At 51.2% G+C, this 15068-nt stretch overlaps 1 protein-coding gene across 1 annotated transcript in view; it reads left to right on the forward strand.

Moving 5' to 3' along the window:
* The first annotated feature begins 5369 nt into the window (after positions 1-5369).
* The window catches only part of LOC115081402 (NFX1-type zinc finger-containing protein 1-like), a 37042-nt gene continuing 27343 nt past the window's right edge, over positions 5370-15068 (forward strand). The window contains exons 1-2 of the mRNA XM_029585857.1: positions 5370-5582; positions 11225-12670. Of these exons, the coding sequence (XP_029441717.1) occupies positions 11747-12670 (924 nt within the window). The 5' untranslated portion in view covers positions 5370-5582; positions 11225-11746. The remainder of the gene's footprint in view (positions 5583-11224; positions 12671-15068) is intronic.

Here is a 15068-nt window from a genome sequence, read left to right on the forward strand (position 1 = left end):
TGTGTGTGTGTGTGTACGAGAGAGGGTGATTCTGTATGAGGGTGACTGTGTGTGTATGTGTGTGAGAGAGAGGGGAGAGTATGTATGAGTGTGTGTTTGTGCACGAGAGAGGGTGATTCTGTATGAGGGTGAGTGTGTGTATGTGTGTGAGAGAGAGGGGAGAGTATGTATGAGTGTGTGTGTGTGTGTGTGTGCACGAGAGAGGGTGATTCTGTATGAGGGTGACTGTGTGTGTATGTGTGTGAGAGAGAGGGGAGAGTATGTATGAGTGTGTGTTTGTGCACGAGAGAGGGTGATTCTGTATGAGGGTGAGTGTGTGTGTATGTGTGTGAGAGAGAGGGGAGAGTATGTATGAGTGTGTGTGTGTGTGTGTGGTACACGAGAGAAGGTGTACCTTCTCTCGTGTACCACATGTTTTTGAGCATCCCCTGGCCATGAGGAAAAGGTGAAAGGACCCTGCTTTACTTTTTTTTTTTTAAACTTTATACAAGACTTGATACAAACTTGATCCACAAGAAAAAGACAGCAACAAGCCAGATAATCAAGCAAGAAAATGAGAAAGAAGGAAAAAGAGGGGAAGCCTGATTCCCCTACTCGCATCTGCTGGAGTCAGAAGATACTGGACTCCTGCAGAGGGGGTAGTGGTACTTATGGTGACGCCCCCTCGAAGCTTGTGCTGACTCCATCTGCTGGATTGGGGACATAACCCACGGTCTGGACTGATCCAGGTAGTACAGGGAATTCAGGGTCTTTGCCTGGGGGGCAGTGGAGGAGGGAGGTAACCTGTGAGAATTACATGGGTTACTCAGCAGCTGAAAGTTAGTTTACATAACACGGCCGGGTAAGTTTGGAGGGAAGCGCCCATGGGACTAGAAATAGCAGTGGGAATAGCTGAGAATTAAAACCTCTCTCTCTGCCTGGAATGCGTTTGGGGTGAGGGCGGTGTCTGCTGTCGGTAATCGCCAGAGATCACCCCCTCCCTCTGCTAAGGCAGCTGCACTCATCACCCCCCTCCCAGTCCTCGGCCTCTCTGTCTGCATTTCTCGATTTTACCAGTTTTGTTTATTCCTTGCCGGCTGTGAGCCTTCTGTGCACAGTTCTGCATGAAACAGAAGGGGTTAAAGGCCGGGTCGCTGGGTGCGGGAGCTGATGGCAGAAGCGCTGTGTATAGAGGGAGACACAAGGTGGCAGGGCTCAGTCGCGGGAAACCGCGTAAGCACCACCGCAGCAGGAAAGCCCTGGGATCAGGGCCCGGAGAGAATTTAATGTAATTTACTGATGTGCGCGCCACCTTTCCTGACCCTTCTGCCGCCTGAAAGCGCGTTACGTTCAGGCATTTCCCAGTCCCAGTCTAACTTTGTACCTGAGGCAATGGAGGGGGAAGTGACCTGCCCGAGGTCACCAGCAGCAGGAGTGGGGTTTGAACCCTGGCTGCCCTGACTCTGACCCTGCACCAGTCCTTCCCCAGCTCGGGGCCCCCCCCTGTGTTCATTTCTCCTGCTGCCAGCAAGGGAGACCCCGGGGCGGTGCTGCACCTGCGCCCTCTGCTGGCTCTCCTGCGCCCTCTGCGCCCTCTGCTGGCTCTCCTGTGCCCTCTGCTGGCTCTCCTGCGCCCTCTGCACCCTCTGCTGGCTCTCCTGCGCCCTCTGCTGGCTCTCCTGCGCCCTCTGCACCCTCTGCTGGCTCTCCTGTGCCCTCTGCTGGCTCTCCTGCGCCCTCTGCGCCCTCTGCTGGCTCTCCTGCGCCCTCTGCTGGCTCTGCTGTGCCCTCTGCACCCTCTGCTGGCTCTCCTGCGCCCTCTGCTGGCTCTGCTGTGCCCTCTGCGCCCTCTGCTGGCTCTCCTGCACCCGCTGCTGGCTCTGCTGTGCCCTCTGCGCGCTCTCCTGTGCCCTCTGCTGGCTCTCCTGCGCCCTCTGCTGGCTCTGCTGTGCCCTCTGCGCCCTCTGTGCCCTCTGCTGGCTCTCCTGCACCCTCTGCTGGCTCTCCTGCGCCCTCTGCTGGCTCTGCTGTGCCCTCTGCGCCCTCTGCGCCCTCTGCTGGCTCTCCTGCGCCCTCTGCTGGCTCTGCTGTGCCCTCTGCGCCCTCTGCTGGCTCTCCTGCGCCCTCTGCTGGCTCTGCTGTGCAATTGAATCTGTGAGAGCCGCGGGCCCTCCTGCACGTCTGAGAGCGGAGGGAGGGAGGGAGCGGGGCCCCAGGGAAGCACTGCTCAGTCTTTCACCAGTTCCAGGGGAGGGGAGGGGGAGGGAGAGCAGGAACAGCTGAATATGCGATGATGATGATGATGCTGGGGTGGGGAGGGCAGAGAAGGTGATGATGATGAGGCAGGGGAGGATGAAGGAAAACAAAGAGAAGATAAAGTGATGGTGGTGCTGATTGCAGGAGGGATCTGGATCTTTATCAGTTGTTATCCAAGAGAGCAAAGAAAAAGGAGAAAAATGTAGAGTGAAACATTTCTAGAGTGAAGGAGACTTAAGTCATCCCATAAATGGGTTCCTGCTGTGAAGCCACAGCCTCTTCCCACACAATCGCGCTGGGTCCAAAACCCCTCAATTCTCTTAAATGTGCAGCTTCGAAATCTAGAAACAAAAATGTTCTCCAAGAAAAATCCCATAACCCTGCCTTTTCAGTTTTAGTAACAGTCATCACACTTTCAGTCATTTCTGATAGATGACGGCAATAAATGGTTCCCAGGGAACTTAGAAACGGCGCTGCTCTGGTTGTGTTTTTGGTGGCAATGATCAACGTTTCAATAACTGCTGATGGATTGTAACAAAGTCAGAAAGCACGCGTGTACCTCTCCTATTAATGATATTATCCGCCGGTGACTTTATCATCTCAAGCCTCAACATCCTCCCACCCCAAGAACGGGCCCTGCTTTCGCCATAAATGTGGTGTTCCCAAGGGGGAACCTGTTTGAGGAGATATCATTGGGAATATTCGTGCCACATCGCAGTCTGAGATTTCTGTCTCGAAGGCAAAGATTTATCCAGCAGAGGGGGAACAGATCGGAGCTAAAGAGACAGCAGAACCCAACCCGGCGCCTTCGTTAATGCAATGGGAAGGAGCCACTTTTCAGAGGACGCTGCAATCGAAGCGGGACAGAGCAGTCGGGCACAACCTCAGAGAGCAGCGAGCACTGACGGCGACAGGGTCCCGGCATGGAAGATACAAAAACGCAGAGACATTTACAGGAAAAAGAGCACCGAGCAGCACGCGACAAACAGGCCGATACAGTAAAAAATTGCGGGAGAGCGGGCACGCGATCCAGAAAAAAAAATTATTCAAATGAGGGCCCGCGGTAAAAAGAGGCGCTAGGGACACTAGCGCGTCCCTAGTGCCTCTTTTTGGACAAGAGCAGTCGCTGTCAGCGAGTTTGACAGCCGACGCTCAATTTTGCCCGCGTCCGGTTTCCGAACCCGTGGCTGTCAGCGGGCTCGAGAACCGACGCTGGCAAAATTGGGCGTCCGGTTTTCAAGCCGCGGGCCCATTTTAAATTTTTTTTTTTTTAAATTTTTAACTATTTGTAACTTTTGGGACCTCCGACTTAATATCGCCATGATATTAAGTCGGAGGGTGCACAGAAAAGCAGTTTTTACTGCTTTTCTGTGCACTTTCCTGGTGCCGAGAGAAATTAACGCCTGCCTTTGGGTCGGCGCTAATTTCTAAAAGTAAAACGTGCGGCTTGGCTGCACGTTTTGCTTTCTGTATCGCGCGGGAATACCTAATAGCGCCCGCAACATGCATTTGCATGTTGCGGGCGCTATTAGTTTTGGGGGGGTTGGGCGCGTGTTTTCGGCGCGCTATTACCCCTTACTGAATAAGGGGTAAAGCTAGCGCGTTGAAAACGCGTATCCAAATGCGGGTTAACAGTGCGCTCCGCTGGAGCGCACTGTACTGTATCGACTGAAAGTGCAGCCAAGCAGGAGCTCCATCACGCAGCCCCATCGGCGTGCAAGTCTAGATATGAATCCTGACATTTGGCTCGCAAAAATAGCCCTTTATAACCCCTGGAGCCCTTTTTAAATATCAGAGTTACAAGGGCCACCCTCCTGTTTTCAGGTACAATGGATGATTTTAATGACAGGTTACTAATTACTTGTAATAGTTCTGAAATTTCATTTTTTAGTTCCTTCAGAACTCTGGGGTGTATACCATCCGGTCCAGGTGATTTACTACTCTTCAGTTTGTCAATCAGGCCTACCACATCTTCTAGGTTCGCCGTGATTTGGTTCAGTCCATCTGAATCATTGCCCATGAAAACCGTCCCCGGAACGGGTACCTCCCCAACATCTTCCCTTGGAGAGCCAGGGAAGCCATGGGGACACTTGGCTCTTCCACTGCTGTTTGGGTAGACTCTGTATTTTTGACAGACAGGAATTCTGGAAGAGGTTCTGAGTGGCTGTGAGTCTGTTCCTTAATAAATGTGAGAGATACTCGGGGCCGGTGCAAGGGTATGAGGCACCCTAGGTGAACCTTACATCCTTGTGTGCCCCTCGCCCCCCAGTACTTCCCACCCACAATTACAGTTCTGCATTTATTCCTGAAAAATGACCTGTTCCTTGCCTCTGGTTCCAAGGGCCCACTGATGCTGATGCCTGCGGGGCCAATGGTGCTGATTTAATCTGGTCCCTGCGGCTCCCCGATGCTGCTCCTGCTGCTTTGGGCCGGCCACGGCGTCGCACTTTCTTCCTGCCCGCGCCGGCCCATGTCACAGGACTTCCTGTACCGGGCCGGAAGAACAGGGAGTGGAATGGCCACGGTCCTGCCATTGCCACACTGCTGCCCCTGACCTCTGACACCCTGGGGCAGAAGCCCGGCGCACCTCCTGCTGGCACTGGCCCTGCATATACGTTCCACTTTGGATGGATTTTTGTGAGATGACTGAATTACGAACGGATACGAAAGATGCACGAATGGACAGGGGTCAGGACTGAAGCCTGGACGACTGCTGCTGCCGCTCACAAGTTTCAGACTTGTGCTCAGTTCAGCGTCTTTTTCTGACTGATCCTCCTGCCCTGTCTAAAAAAAAGAAAAAGTTACTGGGACTTCCCTGAGTTTGTCAGGCCTCTGTGGTGCCCAAAGGCTGTGCCCCTTTCCTACAGGGGAAATCCTAAATAAGGGTTAGCGTGTAGCTACGGATTCATTGTGAGTTTATTTCATTTTGCTCTGTGTTTGAAGCATTGCCTTCGTTTCCTGGAGGTTTTACAATTGGGAAGTGTATACTTTTTTTAAGTGAGTCAGCTTTGGGGATGGGCACGTCTGATCCCTTTGAGTACAGGAGGAGTTAGCTTTCAGTTTCCATTTCCCGGCCGCTGCCCTGCCTCTCTTCCTCTGGCTTTCCTCTTCAGCACTCAGCAGCAGGAGCTTTAGGAGCTGCCAGCACTTGCTGGAGGGCTCTGGAGGGCTAGGAGTGAGCGAGCGCTGGTGGCCAGGGGCTCTCATCCCAGCCGGGAGCAGCCAGGCCTCTCCTGCCTTGTCTCCCGGGCTCTCTTCTCCCTCGGACAGACACTTTCTCAGCCTGACAATTTGTTTTTTGTGGGTGAAAAGGAAGCAGAAGTGCCAGGGCTGGTGCTGGTTCCCGGGTAGGTTTTCCTGCTCTCTCCCTCTCTCTCTCTCTCTCCTGGGGGACGCCTTTCCTCTTCTCCCCCAGCTCTGGAGAGCGAGCATCCCCTGAGGTCTGTGCATCCTGCGGGGCTTCTGTCGGGTGCAGGGTGTGGGGCTGAGTCACAGAGAGCCTGGCCACGGCCGGGAATAGAAGAGAAAGCCTTGAAATGTTTTTGTTAATAACAAGAGATCTGGTGAATTCACGTAGCAGACTGAAGAAAGCACAGAAATAATGGGATTGATTAAAAAAAAAAAGAAGTGGATTTTCTCTGTTGCAGAGCTTTTCCCACGCATGTCTGTCTGTCCTGCTACCAAGTTTTACAGAATTCTGGAAAATCAAAGCGATAGAAAGTTGTACGAAAGATTCTGCTGGTGATTTCTTTCTTTAAATCCACCCGTATGTCGCTTAGCTTTTTCGATTACTTGAATTGGTGGGCACTATCTGTGCTAATAACACGGAAGGGCCATATTCATTACAAAGCACAGATCTCGGCGGGGAACAGCGCAACAATCGCGGCTTGTGACACAGCGCGTCCAAACCGCAGCGCCCTGCCGAAACGGGGGCGAGGGAATCCGAATCCGTGAATTCTCCGGCTAAAATAGCGGGCACGTTGCTAGCTAGAGGCGCCTCTAAATCCCCGAGGGGCAGAGGCAGAGGCGATGAACAGGTGCCAGGCACCCAGAGCATCCCATGCCAAAGGAATCTGTAATGGGCGTTTTGAGGAAGGACGGCGAGAGCGAGCAGGACGGGAGGGTGCTGGGCCGCGAGGAGCTTGGAAGACCCAAGGTAGTATTTCAAATTTAACCAGCCAAGCGTAGATTTGCATAGTCAGGAGAGGCTCCCTCTCAAATGATCGGAGGATCATCCTTCTTCTATTCAATAAAGGAAACGTGTATGCAGAGAGTCCCAGCAGCTCCTACCTCCCCTGAACCTTTCCCTCCTTCCCCTCCTCACTACTCCTGCCACATGTGCAGCTCCTTCATTACTCCTCCTCACCCTGTCTCACCTGAACCTTTACTTCTTCTCCTCCTCACTACTCCCGCCACATGTGCAGCTCCTTCATTACTCCTCCTCACCCTGTCTCACCTGAACCTTTACTTCTTCTCCTCCTCACTACTCCCGCCACATGTGCAGCTCCTTCATTACTCCTCCTCACCCTGTCTCATCTGAACCTTTTCTCCTTCTCCTCCTCACTGCTCCTGCCACATGTGCAGCTCCTTCATTACTCCTCCTCACCCTGTCTCACCTGAACCTTTACTTCTTCTCCTCCTCACTACTCCCGCCACATGTGCAGCTCCTTCATTACTCCTCCTCACCCTGTCTCACCTGAACCTTTACTTCTTCTCCTCCTCACTACTCCCGCCACATGTGCAGCTCCTTCATTACTCCTCCTCACCCTGTCTCATCTGAACCTTTTCTCCTTCTCCTCCTCACTGCTCCTGCCACAAGAGCAGCTCCTTCATTACTCTTCTCCTCCCTACCTCACCTTAACCTTTACTCCTTCTCCTCCTCACTGCTCCTGCCACATGGCAGCTCCTTCATTACTCCTCCTCACCCTGTCTCATCTGAACCTTTACTCCTTCTCCTCCTCCCTGCTCCTGCCACATGTGGAGCTCCTTCATTACTCTTCTCCTCCCTACCTCACCTTAACCTTTACTCCTTCTCCTCCTCACTGCTCCTGCCACATGGCAGCTCCTTCATTACTTGTCTCCTCCCTACCTCCTCTGAACCTTTACTCCTTCTCCTCCTCACTACTCCCGCCACATGTGCAGCTCCTTCATTACTCCTCCTCACCCTGTCTCACCTGAACCTTTACTTCTTCTCCTCCTCACTACTCCCGCCACATGTGCAGCTCCTTCATTACTCCTCCTCCTCACCCTATCTCACCTGAACCTTTACTCCTTCTCCTCCTCACTACTCCTGGCACATGTGCAGCTCCTTCATTACTCCTCCTCACCCTGTCTCATCTGAACCTTTACTCCTTCTCCTCCTCCCTGCTCCTGCCACATGTGGAGCTCCTTCATTACTCTTCTCCTCCCTACCTCACCTTAACCTTTACTCCTTCTCCTCCTCACTATTCCTGCCACATGGCAGCTCCTTCATTACTTGTCTCCTCCCTACCTCCTCTGAACCTTTACTCCTTCTCCTCCTCACTACTCTGCCACATGTGGAGCTCCTTCATTACTCCTCTCCTCCCTACCTCCCCTGAACCTTTCCCTCTCTTTCCACCTCACTGCTCCTACCACATGTGGAGATCCTTCATTACTCCTCACCTCCCTACCTCATCTGAACCTTTCCCTCCTTCTCCTCACTGCTTCTGGCACATGTGGAGCTCCTTCATTACTCCTCTCCTCCCTACCTCACCTGAACCTTTCCCTCCTCACTGCTTCTGCCACATGTGCAGCTCCTTCATTACTCCTCTCCTCCCTACCTCACCTGAATCTTTACTCCTCCTCCTCACTGCTTCTGCCACATGTGCAGCTCCTTCATTACTCCTCTCCTCCCTACCTCACCTGAATCTTTACTCCTTCTCCTCCTCACTACTCTTGCAACATGTGCAGCTTCTTCATTACTCCTATCCCTACCTCCTCTGAACCTTTACTCCTTCTCCTCCTCACTGATCCTGGCACATGTGCAGCTCCTTCATTACTCTTCTCCTCCCTACCTCACCTGAACCTTTACTCCTTCTCCTCCTCACTGTCCCTGTCACTTGTGCAGCACCTTCATTACTCCTCTCTCCCTATCTCACCTGAAACTTTCCCTCCTTCTCCTCCTCACTGCTCCTGCCACATGTGCAGCTCCTTCATTACTCCTCTTACCCTACCTCACCTGAACCTTTCCCTCCTTCTCCTCACTGCTCCTGGCACATGTGGAGCTCCTTCATTACTCCTCTCGTCCCTACCTCATCTGAACCTTTCCCTCCTTCTCCTCACTGCTCCTGCCACTTGTGCAGCACCTTCCTTACTCCTCCTTTCCCTACCTCACCTGAACCTTTACTCCTTCCTCTCCTCACTGCTTCTGGCACATGTAGAGCTCCTTCATTACTCCTCTCCTCCCTACCTCACCTGAACCTTTACACCTTCTCCTCCTCACTGCTCCTGGCACATGTGGAGCTCCTTCATTACTCCTCTCCTCCCTACCTCACTTGAACATTTACTCCTTCTCCTCCTCACTGCTCCTGGCACATGTGGAGCTCCTTCATTACTCCTCTCCTCCCTACCTCAGCTGAACCTTTCCCTCCTTCTCCTCACTGCTCCTAGCACATGTAGAGTTCCTTCATTACTCCTCTCCTCTCTACCTCCCCTGAACCTTTCCCTCGTTCCCCCTCCTCACTGCTTCTGCCACATGTGGAGCTCCTTCATCTCCTCCCTACCTCCCCTGAACTTTTACTCCTTCTCCTCCTCACTGCTCCTGGCACATGTGGAGCTCCTTCATTACTCCTCTCCTCCCTATCTCCCCTGAACCTTTACTCCTTCACCTCCTCACTGCTCCTGCCACATGTGGAGCTCCTTCATTACTCCTCTCCTCCCTACCTCCCCTGAACCTTTTCTCCTTCCCCTCCTCACTGCTCCTGGCACATGTGGAGCTCCTTCATTACTCCTCCTCTCCCTATCTCCCTTGAACCTTTACTTCATCTCCTCCTCACTAGTCCTCACACATGTGGAGCTCCTTCATTACTCCTCTCCCTATCTCACCTGAACCTTTACTCCTTTCCCTCCTCACTACTCCTGCCACATGTGCAGCTCTTTCATTACTCCTCTCCCTACCTCACCAGAACCTTTCCCTCTCTCTCCTCCCCACTGCTCCTGCCACATGTGGAGCTCCTTCATTACTCCTCTCCTCCCTACCTCACCTGAACCTTTCCCTCCTTCTCCTCCTCACTGTTCCAGCCGTATATGCAGTTCCTTCTTTACTCCACTCCTCCCTACCTCACCTGAACCTTTCCCTCCCTCTCCTCCTCACTGCTCCTGCCACATGTGGAGCTCCTTCATTATTCTTCTCCTCCCTACTTCACCTGGATTTTCAGAAGGTGTTTGACAAAGTTCCTCATGAGAGGCTTCTAGGAAAAATAAAAAGTCATGGGATAGGAGGCGATGTCCTTTCGTGGATTACAAACTGGTTAAAAGACAGGAAACAGAGAATGGGATTAAATGGACAATTTTCTCAGTGGAAGGGAGTGGACAGTGGAGTGCCTCAGGGATCTGTATTGGGACCCTTACTTTTCAATATATTTATAAATGATCTGGAAAGAAATACGATGAGTGAGATAATCAAATTTGCAGATGATACAAAATTGTTCAGAGTAGTTAATCACAAGCAGATTGTGATAAATTGCAGGAAGAACTTCTGAGACTGGAAAATTGGGCATTGAAATGGCAGATGAAACTTAATTTGGATAAGTGCAAGGTGATGCATATAGGGAAAAATAACCCATGCTATAATTACACAATGTTGGGTTCCATATTAGGTGCTACAACCCAAGAAAGAGATCTAGGTGTCATAGTGGATAACACATTGAAATCGTCGGTTCAGTGTGCTGCGGCAGTCAAAAAAGCAAACAATGTTGGGAATTATTAGAAAGGGAATGGTGAATAAAACGGAAAATGTCATAATGCCTCTGTATCGCTCCATTGTGAGACCGCACCTTGAATACTGTGTACAATTCTGGTCACCGCATCTCAAAAAAGATATAATTGCGATGGAGAAGGTACAGAGAAGGGCTACCAAAATGATAAGGGGAATGGAACAACTTCCCTATGAGGAAAGACTAAAGAAGTTAGGACTTTTCAGCTTGGAGAAGAGACGACTGAGGGGGGATATGATAGAGGTGTTTAAAATTATGAGAGGTCTAGAACGGGTAGATGTGAATCGGTTATTTACTCTTTCGGATAGTAGAAAGACTAGGGGCACTCCATGAAGTTAGCATGGGGCACATTTAAAACTAATCGGAGAAAGTTCTTTTTTACTCAACGCACAATTAAACTCTGGAATTTGTTGCCAGAGGATGTGGTTAGTGCAGTTAGTGTAGCTGTGTTTAAAAAAGGATTGGATAAGTTCTTGGAGGAGAAGTCCATTACCTGCTATTAAGTTTACTTAGAGAATAGCCACTGCCATTAGCAATGGTTACATGGAATAGACTTAGTTTTTGGGTACTTGCCAGGTTCTTATGGCCTGGATTGGCCACTGTTGGAAACAGGATGCTGGGCTTGATGGACCCTTGGTCTGACCCAGCATGGCATGTTCTTATGTTCTTATGAGCTGAGGTAGCCAGTTAAGTTAGCCATCTAACCCCAATATTCAGAGTTAGCCTGATAACTTTAAGATAGCCGGCAATGTTCTCTTACTGCACTATTGAATATAGCTGCAAAGTTAGTTGGATACGTTTATCGGGATAACTTTGCTATCTGGGCTGTGTCAGAATAGGGAGCTCCTTATGCTCCTCTGTTAGTGTAGAGGACGAGGCATTAATTCTAACCTTGCTGCGCTACGTAGAGACTGTCTCTATATAATATCTCCTGTCTCTGCCTCCCTTTCTTCCTTTCTCCTGTCCCTACACAACCCTCAACCAGCGATGTACTGATTACTGAACCATGCTTTATTGTCATCCACCTTTCCCAGCCGGTCTGCACCCAGATCTGATCTCCCGCACCTGAAAGAAAATGAACAGCAAAAAACGAAAATGGCCAGAACCCCCCTTACAGGATACGTCCAAAAGTGCCCGTCTCTCTTTCCGCCACCCGGGCCCTAGCCGGAGCTCTTGTTTTCTTGAGGACTTGGAGGACCTCTGCAGTAACGACCCGCAGCGCCTTCTCTTCTTCCTCCTCCAGCGATGCTATGAATTGGGCCAAGCAATTCAGAGCCCAACGCTCAGCTCCCAGCAGGTTTATACGTTAATCCAGGCACTGGTCACAGTCCTGGAGAATGCCAGGCAGCTGGAGGAGATTCAGCCCATTCTCATGGAGGTCCTGCAGCCCGCTCTGCTGGTCCGGCACATCATCTCTTTCATTGTAGACCTGGAGAGATTTTCCAGTAATGCTCAAGCCTCTGTCAAGGTGATCAACAATACCATCACGTTTCCTCCATCACCTGGTGAGCGCAGCACCCGAGAGGATCCAGGACCTTCTCTACCTTCCCGTAGATATGCTCTTATCAAGGGTTGAGAGGCAACGGAGCCTGGGCTTCCAGTATTCATGGATTTCCCTGAAACAGCTGCAGGATCTAAAATTCTTAGTGGACGCTGGCTTTCCAGATGTACAAGACTCGCTGGCGCCAGGAGGGCTCCTTTCCCCGGTAGAAACAGACGACATTAAGAAGATCTCTGTGTTTCCTACAACGCAAGACATATTCTTGGATCCCAGACGCACCCTACGCCCCAATCTTAGATCTGGCAGTTTCGAGAATGCGCTGTCATACTTGGACATCCACTTTCGCCTTCTGCGCGAGGATTTCATTAAGCCCCTGAGGGAGGGTATATCAGCCTGTTTTGCCCCCAAGCATTTATTCTCTGGTGCCAGCAAGCGTAGGAAAGGGCTGAGGCTCTACAAGAACGTTCGGATTGTTAGGGTGGGCACCATGCCAACTGGGGTGAAATACATGGCCACATTTGATTCCCCCTTCACCTCTTGGGTTTCTTCTAAGAGGCTTATGGCTGGCTCGCTGGTCTGCCTGATTTCCACCGACTCCGATGAAGTTCTATTTGGCACCGTTGCGAGCTACGACCGAGAAGAGCTCCTGAACAGCACCGTGTGGCTGGACCTCGAAACGAGCCATCAGAAGCTCAGCCGCTGTCTTCTTCGGCAGAAGCGCTTCACCATGGTGGAGTCTCCCGCGTTCTTCCAGGTCTACCAGCACGTGCTGGAAGGTCTGCAGGAGGTGGATCCCGGGCAGCTCCCGTTCAGGAGGTACATCGTGGAATGCAAGAGCACAGCCCTTCCACCTGGCTACCTCAAGGGGAAGGACACCGTGGCCTACAATCTGTCGGTTCTGTCCCCCAGTGACGGCATGACGATCCCAAACGTGGCGGCGCTGGAGGACAGTGCCAGGCCGGTACCCAGGGATGCTGAGGTAGGTACCATACTGGTGCTTGTGCTTTACTAACGTAGGGGCTACGCTCAATCCCACGGTCGCACGTGTGTGCTCGAATTGTTTAAAGAATCCGCAGTGATAGGCAGCTCGCAGCACGACGTAAAGGGGCAAAATGGGGCAATGTTGCGTCACTGGCTGCAGCAGAAGTGTACAGCACGGCTCTTCCTCTCTCACCTCTCCCACCCTCCTCGGCACACCCTGACCTTACGTCTGCAGGTCTGAATGCCTTTACTCTCTCGCAGCAGTTTCCAGTGATGAACTAGTGCTAGGGGGTGTGAGCTATATAACGCAGCCGAAATCCTCACACCTGGACTTCATGGGCAGCCAAGCTGGGGGAACCACTTACACTTCTCAAGTCAGTTTGTCACAGATGTTACTAAATTTGCCACCCGCGGGCCTCTGTCTGCTCGTGTCTAGGGTCCCTGGACTGGGTGTACCCTCCCTCCCGCCCTCCCTACCACTCGATTCTCGCCACCAAGAACTCCCTCTCATGCTTAAATGCCAGGGGTCAAGAAGGGGACCAGCTAGCTCCAGTTTTGTTGTTTTTTTTTATTTTTAGGACAAGCTGATCCAGTTTTGGGGGAGGGTATTGAGGGAAATTTGAACTACAAATTCCTGCAGGCAGTGGGTTAAACCGGGACCAGATCAGCTTGTCCTACAATAATACAACCAGTTGGGAAGCCTAGGGGTAGAATATCTTGATAAGATAATGCAATTTTTGAACCAGGACTTCTAACCTACTAAATCTGCAGGCCTGCTGGTAAAAACCCAGCCTGGTGAGGGTCATCGGGCAGAGGGCACCGCAGTACTGACATTGTCTGGAATATGGTGCTGTCTAGTTCCAGATTTGCCACATCCATGGCCTTTATTGAGGTCTCTCCTAAACTATTAGTGCTCTCTTCATAGTTGGGATGTCTCATAGTATGGCGGGTTCCTCCCAAGGACTCTTTTCCAGCTATTGCAGTCATATTTATATTTTGAGACTCTCAGGTGATATCTCTTCCCCTGAGATCCCCATCAGCTGTCTGTACTGTATTCATTCTCTGGGTGTGTCAGGATGCTGCTGTCTCTTCCCCTGAGGTCTCCTCTTAGCTGTCTGTATTCATTCTCTGGGTGTGTCAGGATGCTGCTGTCTCTTCCCCTGAGGTCTCCTTTTAGCTGTCTGTATTCATTCTCTGGGTGTGTCAGGATGCTGCTGTCTCTTCCCCTGAGGTCTCCTTTTAGCTGTCTGTATTCATTCTCTGGGTGTGTCAGGGGGCTGCTGTCTCTTCCCCTGAGATCTCCTTTTAGCTGTCTGTATTCATTCTCTGGGTGTCTCAGGATGCTGCTGTCTCTTCTCCTGAGGTCTCCTTTTAGCTGTCTGTATTCATTCTCTGGGTGTCTCAGGATGCTGCTGTCTCTTCTCCTGAGGTCTCCTTTTAGCTGTCTGTATTCATTCTCTGGGTGTGTCAGGGGGCTGCTGTCTCTTCCCCTGAGGTCTCCTTTTAGCTGTCTGTATTCATTCTCTGGGTGTGTCAGGATGCTGCTGTCTCTTCCCTGAGGTCTCCTTTTAGCTGTCTGTATTCATTCTCTGGGTGTGTCAGGGTGCTGCTGTCTCTTCTCCTGAGGTCTCCTTTTAGCTGTCTGTATTCATTCTCTGGGTGTGTCAGGATGCTGCTGTCTCCTTCTGGATGTTATGCATGGATTGTTTGTGCTGTAGTTTTCCTTTGGGTGTGTCAGGGGGCTGCTGTCTCCTTCTGGATGTTATGCATGGATTGTTTGTGCTGTAGTTTTACGTTGGGTGTGTCAGGGGGCTGCTGTCTCCTTCTGGATGTTATGCATGGATTGTTTGTGCTGTAGTTTTACTCTGGGTGTGTCAGGGGGCTGCAGTCTCCTTCTGGATGTTATGCATGGATTGTTTGTGCTGTAGTTTTCCTTTGGGTGTGTCAGGATGCTGCTATCTCCTTCTGGATGTTATGCATGGATTGTTTGTGCTGTAGTTTTACCTTGGGTGTGTCAGGGGGCTGCTGTCTCCTTCTGGATGTTATGCATGGATTGTTTGTGCTGTAGTTTTACTCTGGGTGTGTCAGGGGGCTGCTGTCTCCTTCTGGATGTTATGCATGGATTGTTTGTGCTGTAGTTTTCCTTTGGGTGTGTCAGGGGGCTGCTGTCTCCTTCTGGATGTTATGCATGGATTGTTTGTGCTGTAGTTTTACTCTGGGTGTGTCAGGGGGCTGCAGTCTCCTTCTGGATGTTATGCATGGATTGTTTGTGCTGTAGTTTTCCTTTGGGTGTGTCAGGGGGCTGCTGTCTCCTTCTGGATGTTATGCATGGATTGTTTGTGCTGTAGTTTTCCTTTGGGTGTGTCAGGGGGCTGCTGTCTCCTTCTCCATGTTAT

Source organism: Rhinatrema bivittatum, unplaced genomic scaffold, assembly GCF_901001135.1.
Source record: "Rhinatrema bivittatum unplaced genomic scaffold, aRhiBiv1.1, whole genome shotgun sequence".
In the NCBI taxonomy this organism is placed as follows: Eukaryota; Metazoa; Chordata; class Amphibia; order Gymnophiona; family Rhinatrematidae; genus Rhinatrema; species Rhinatrema bivittatum.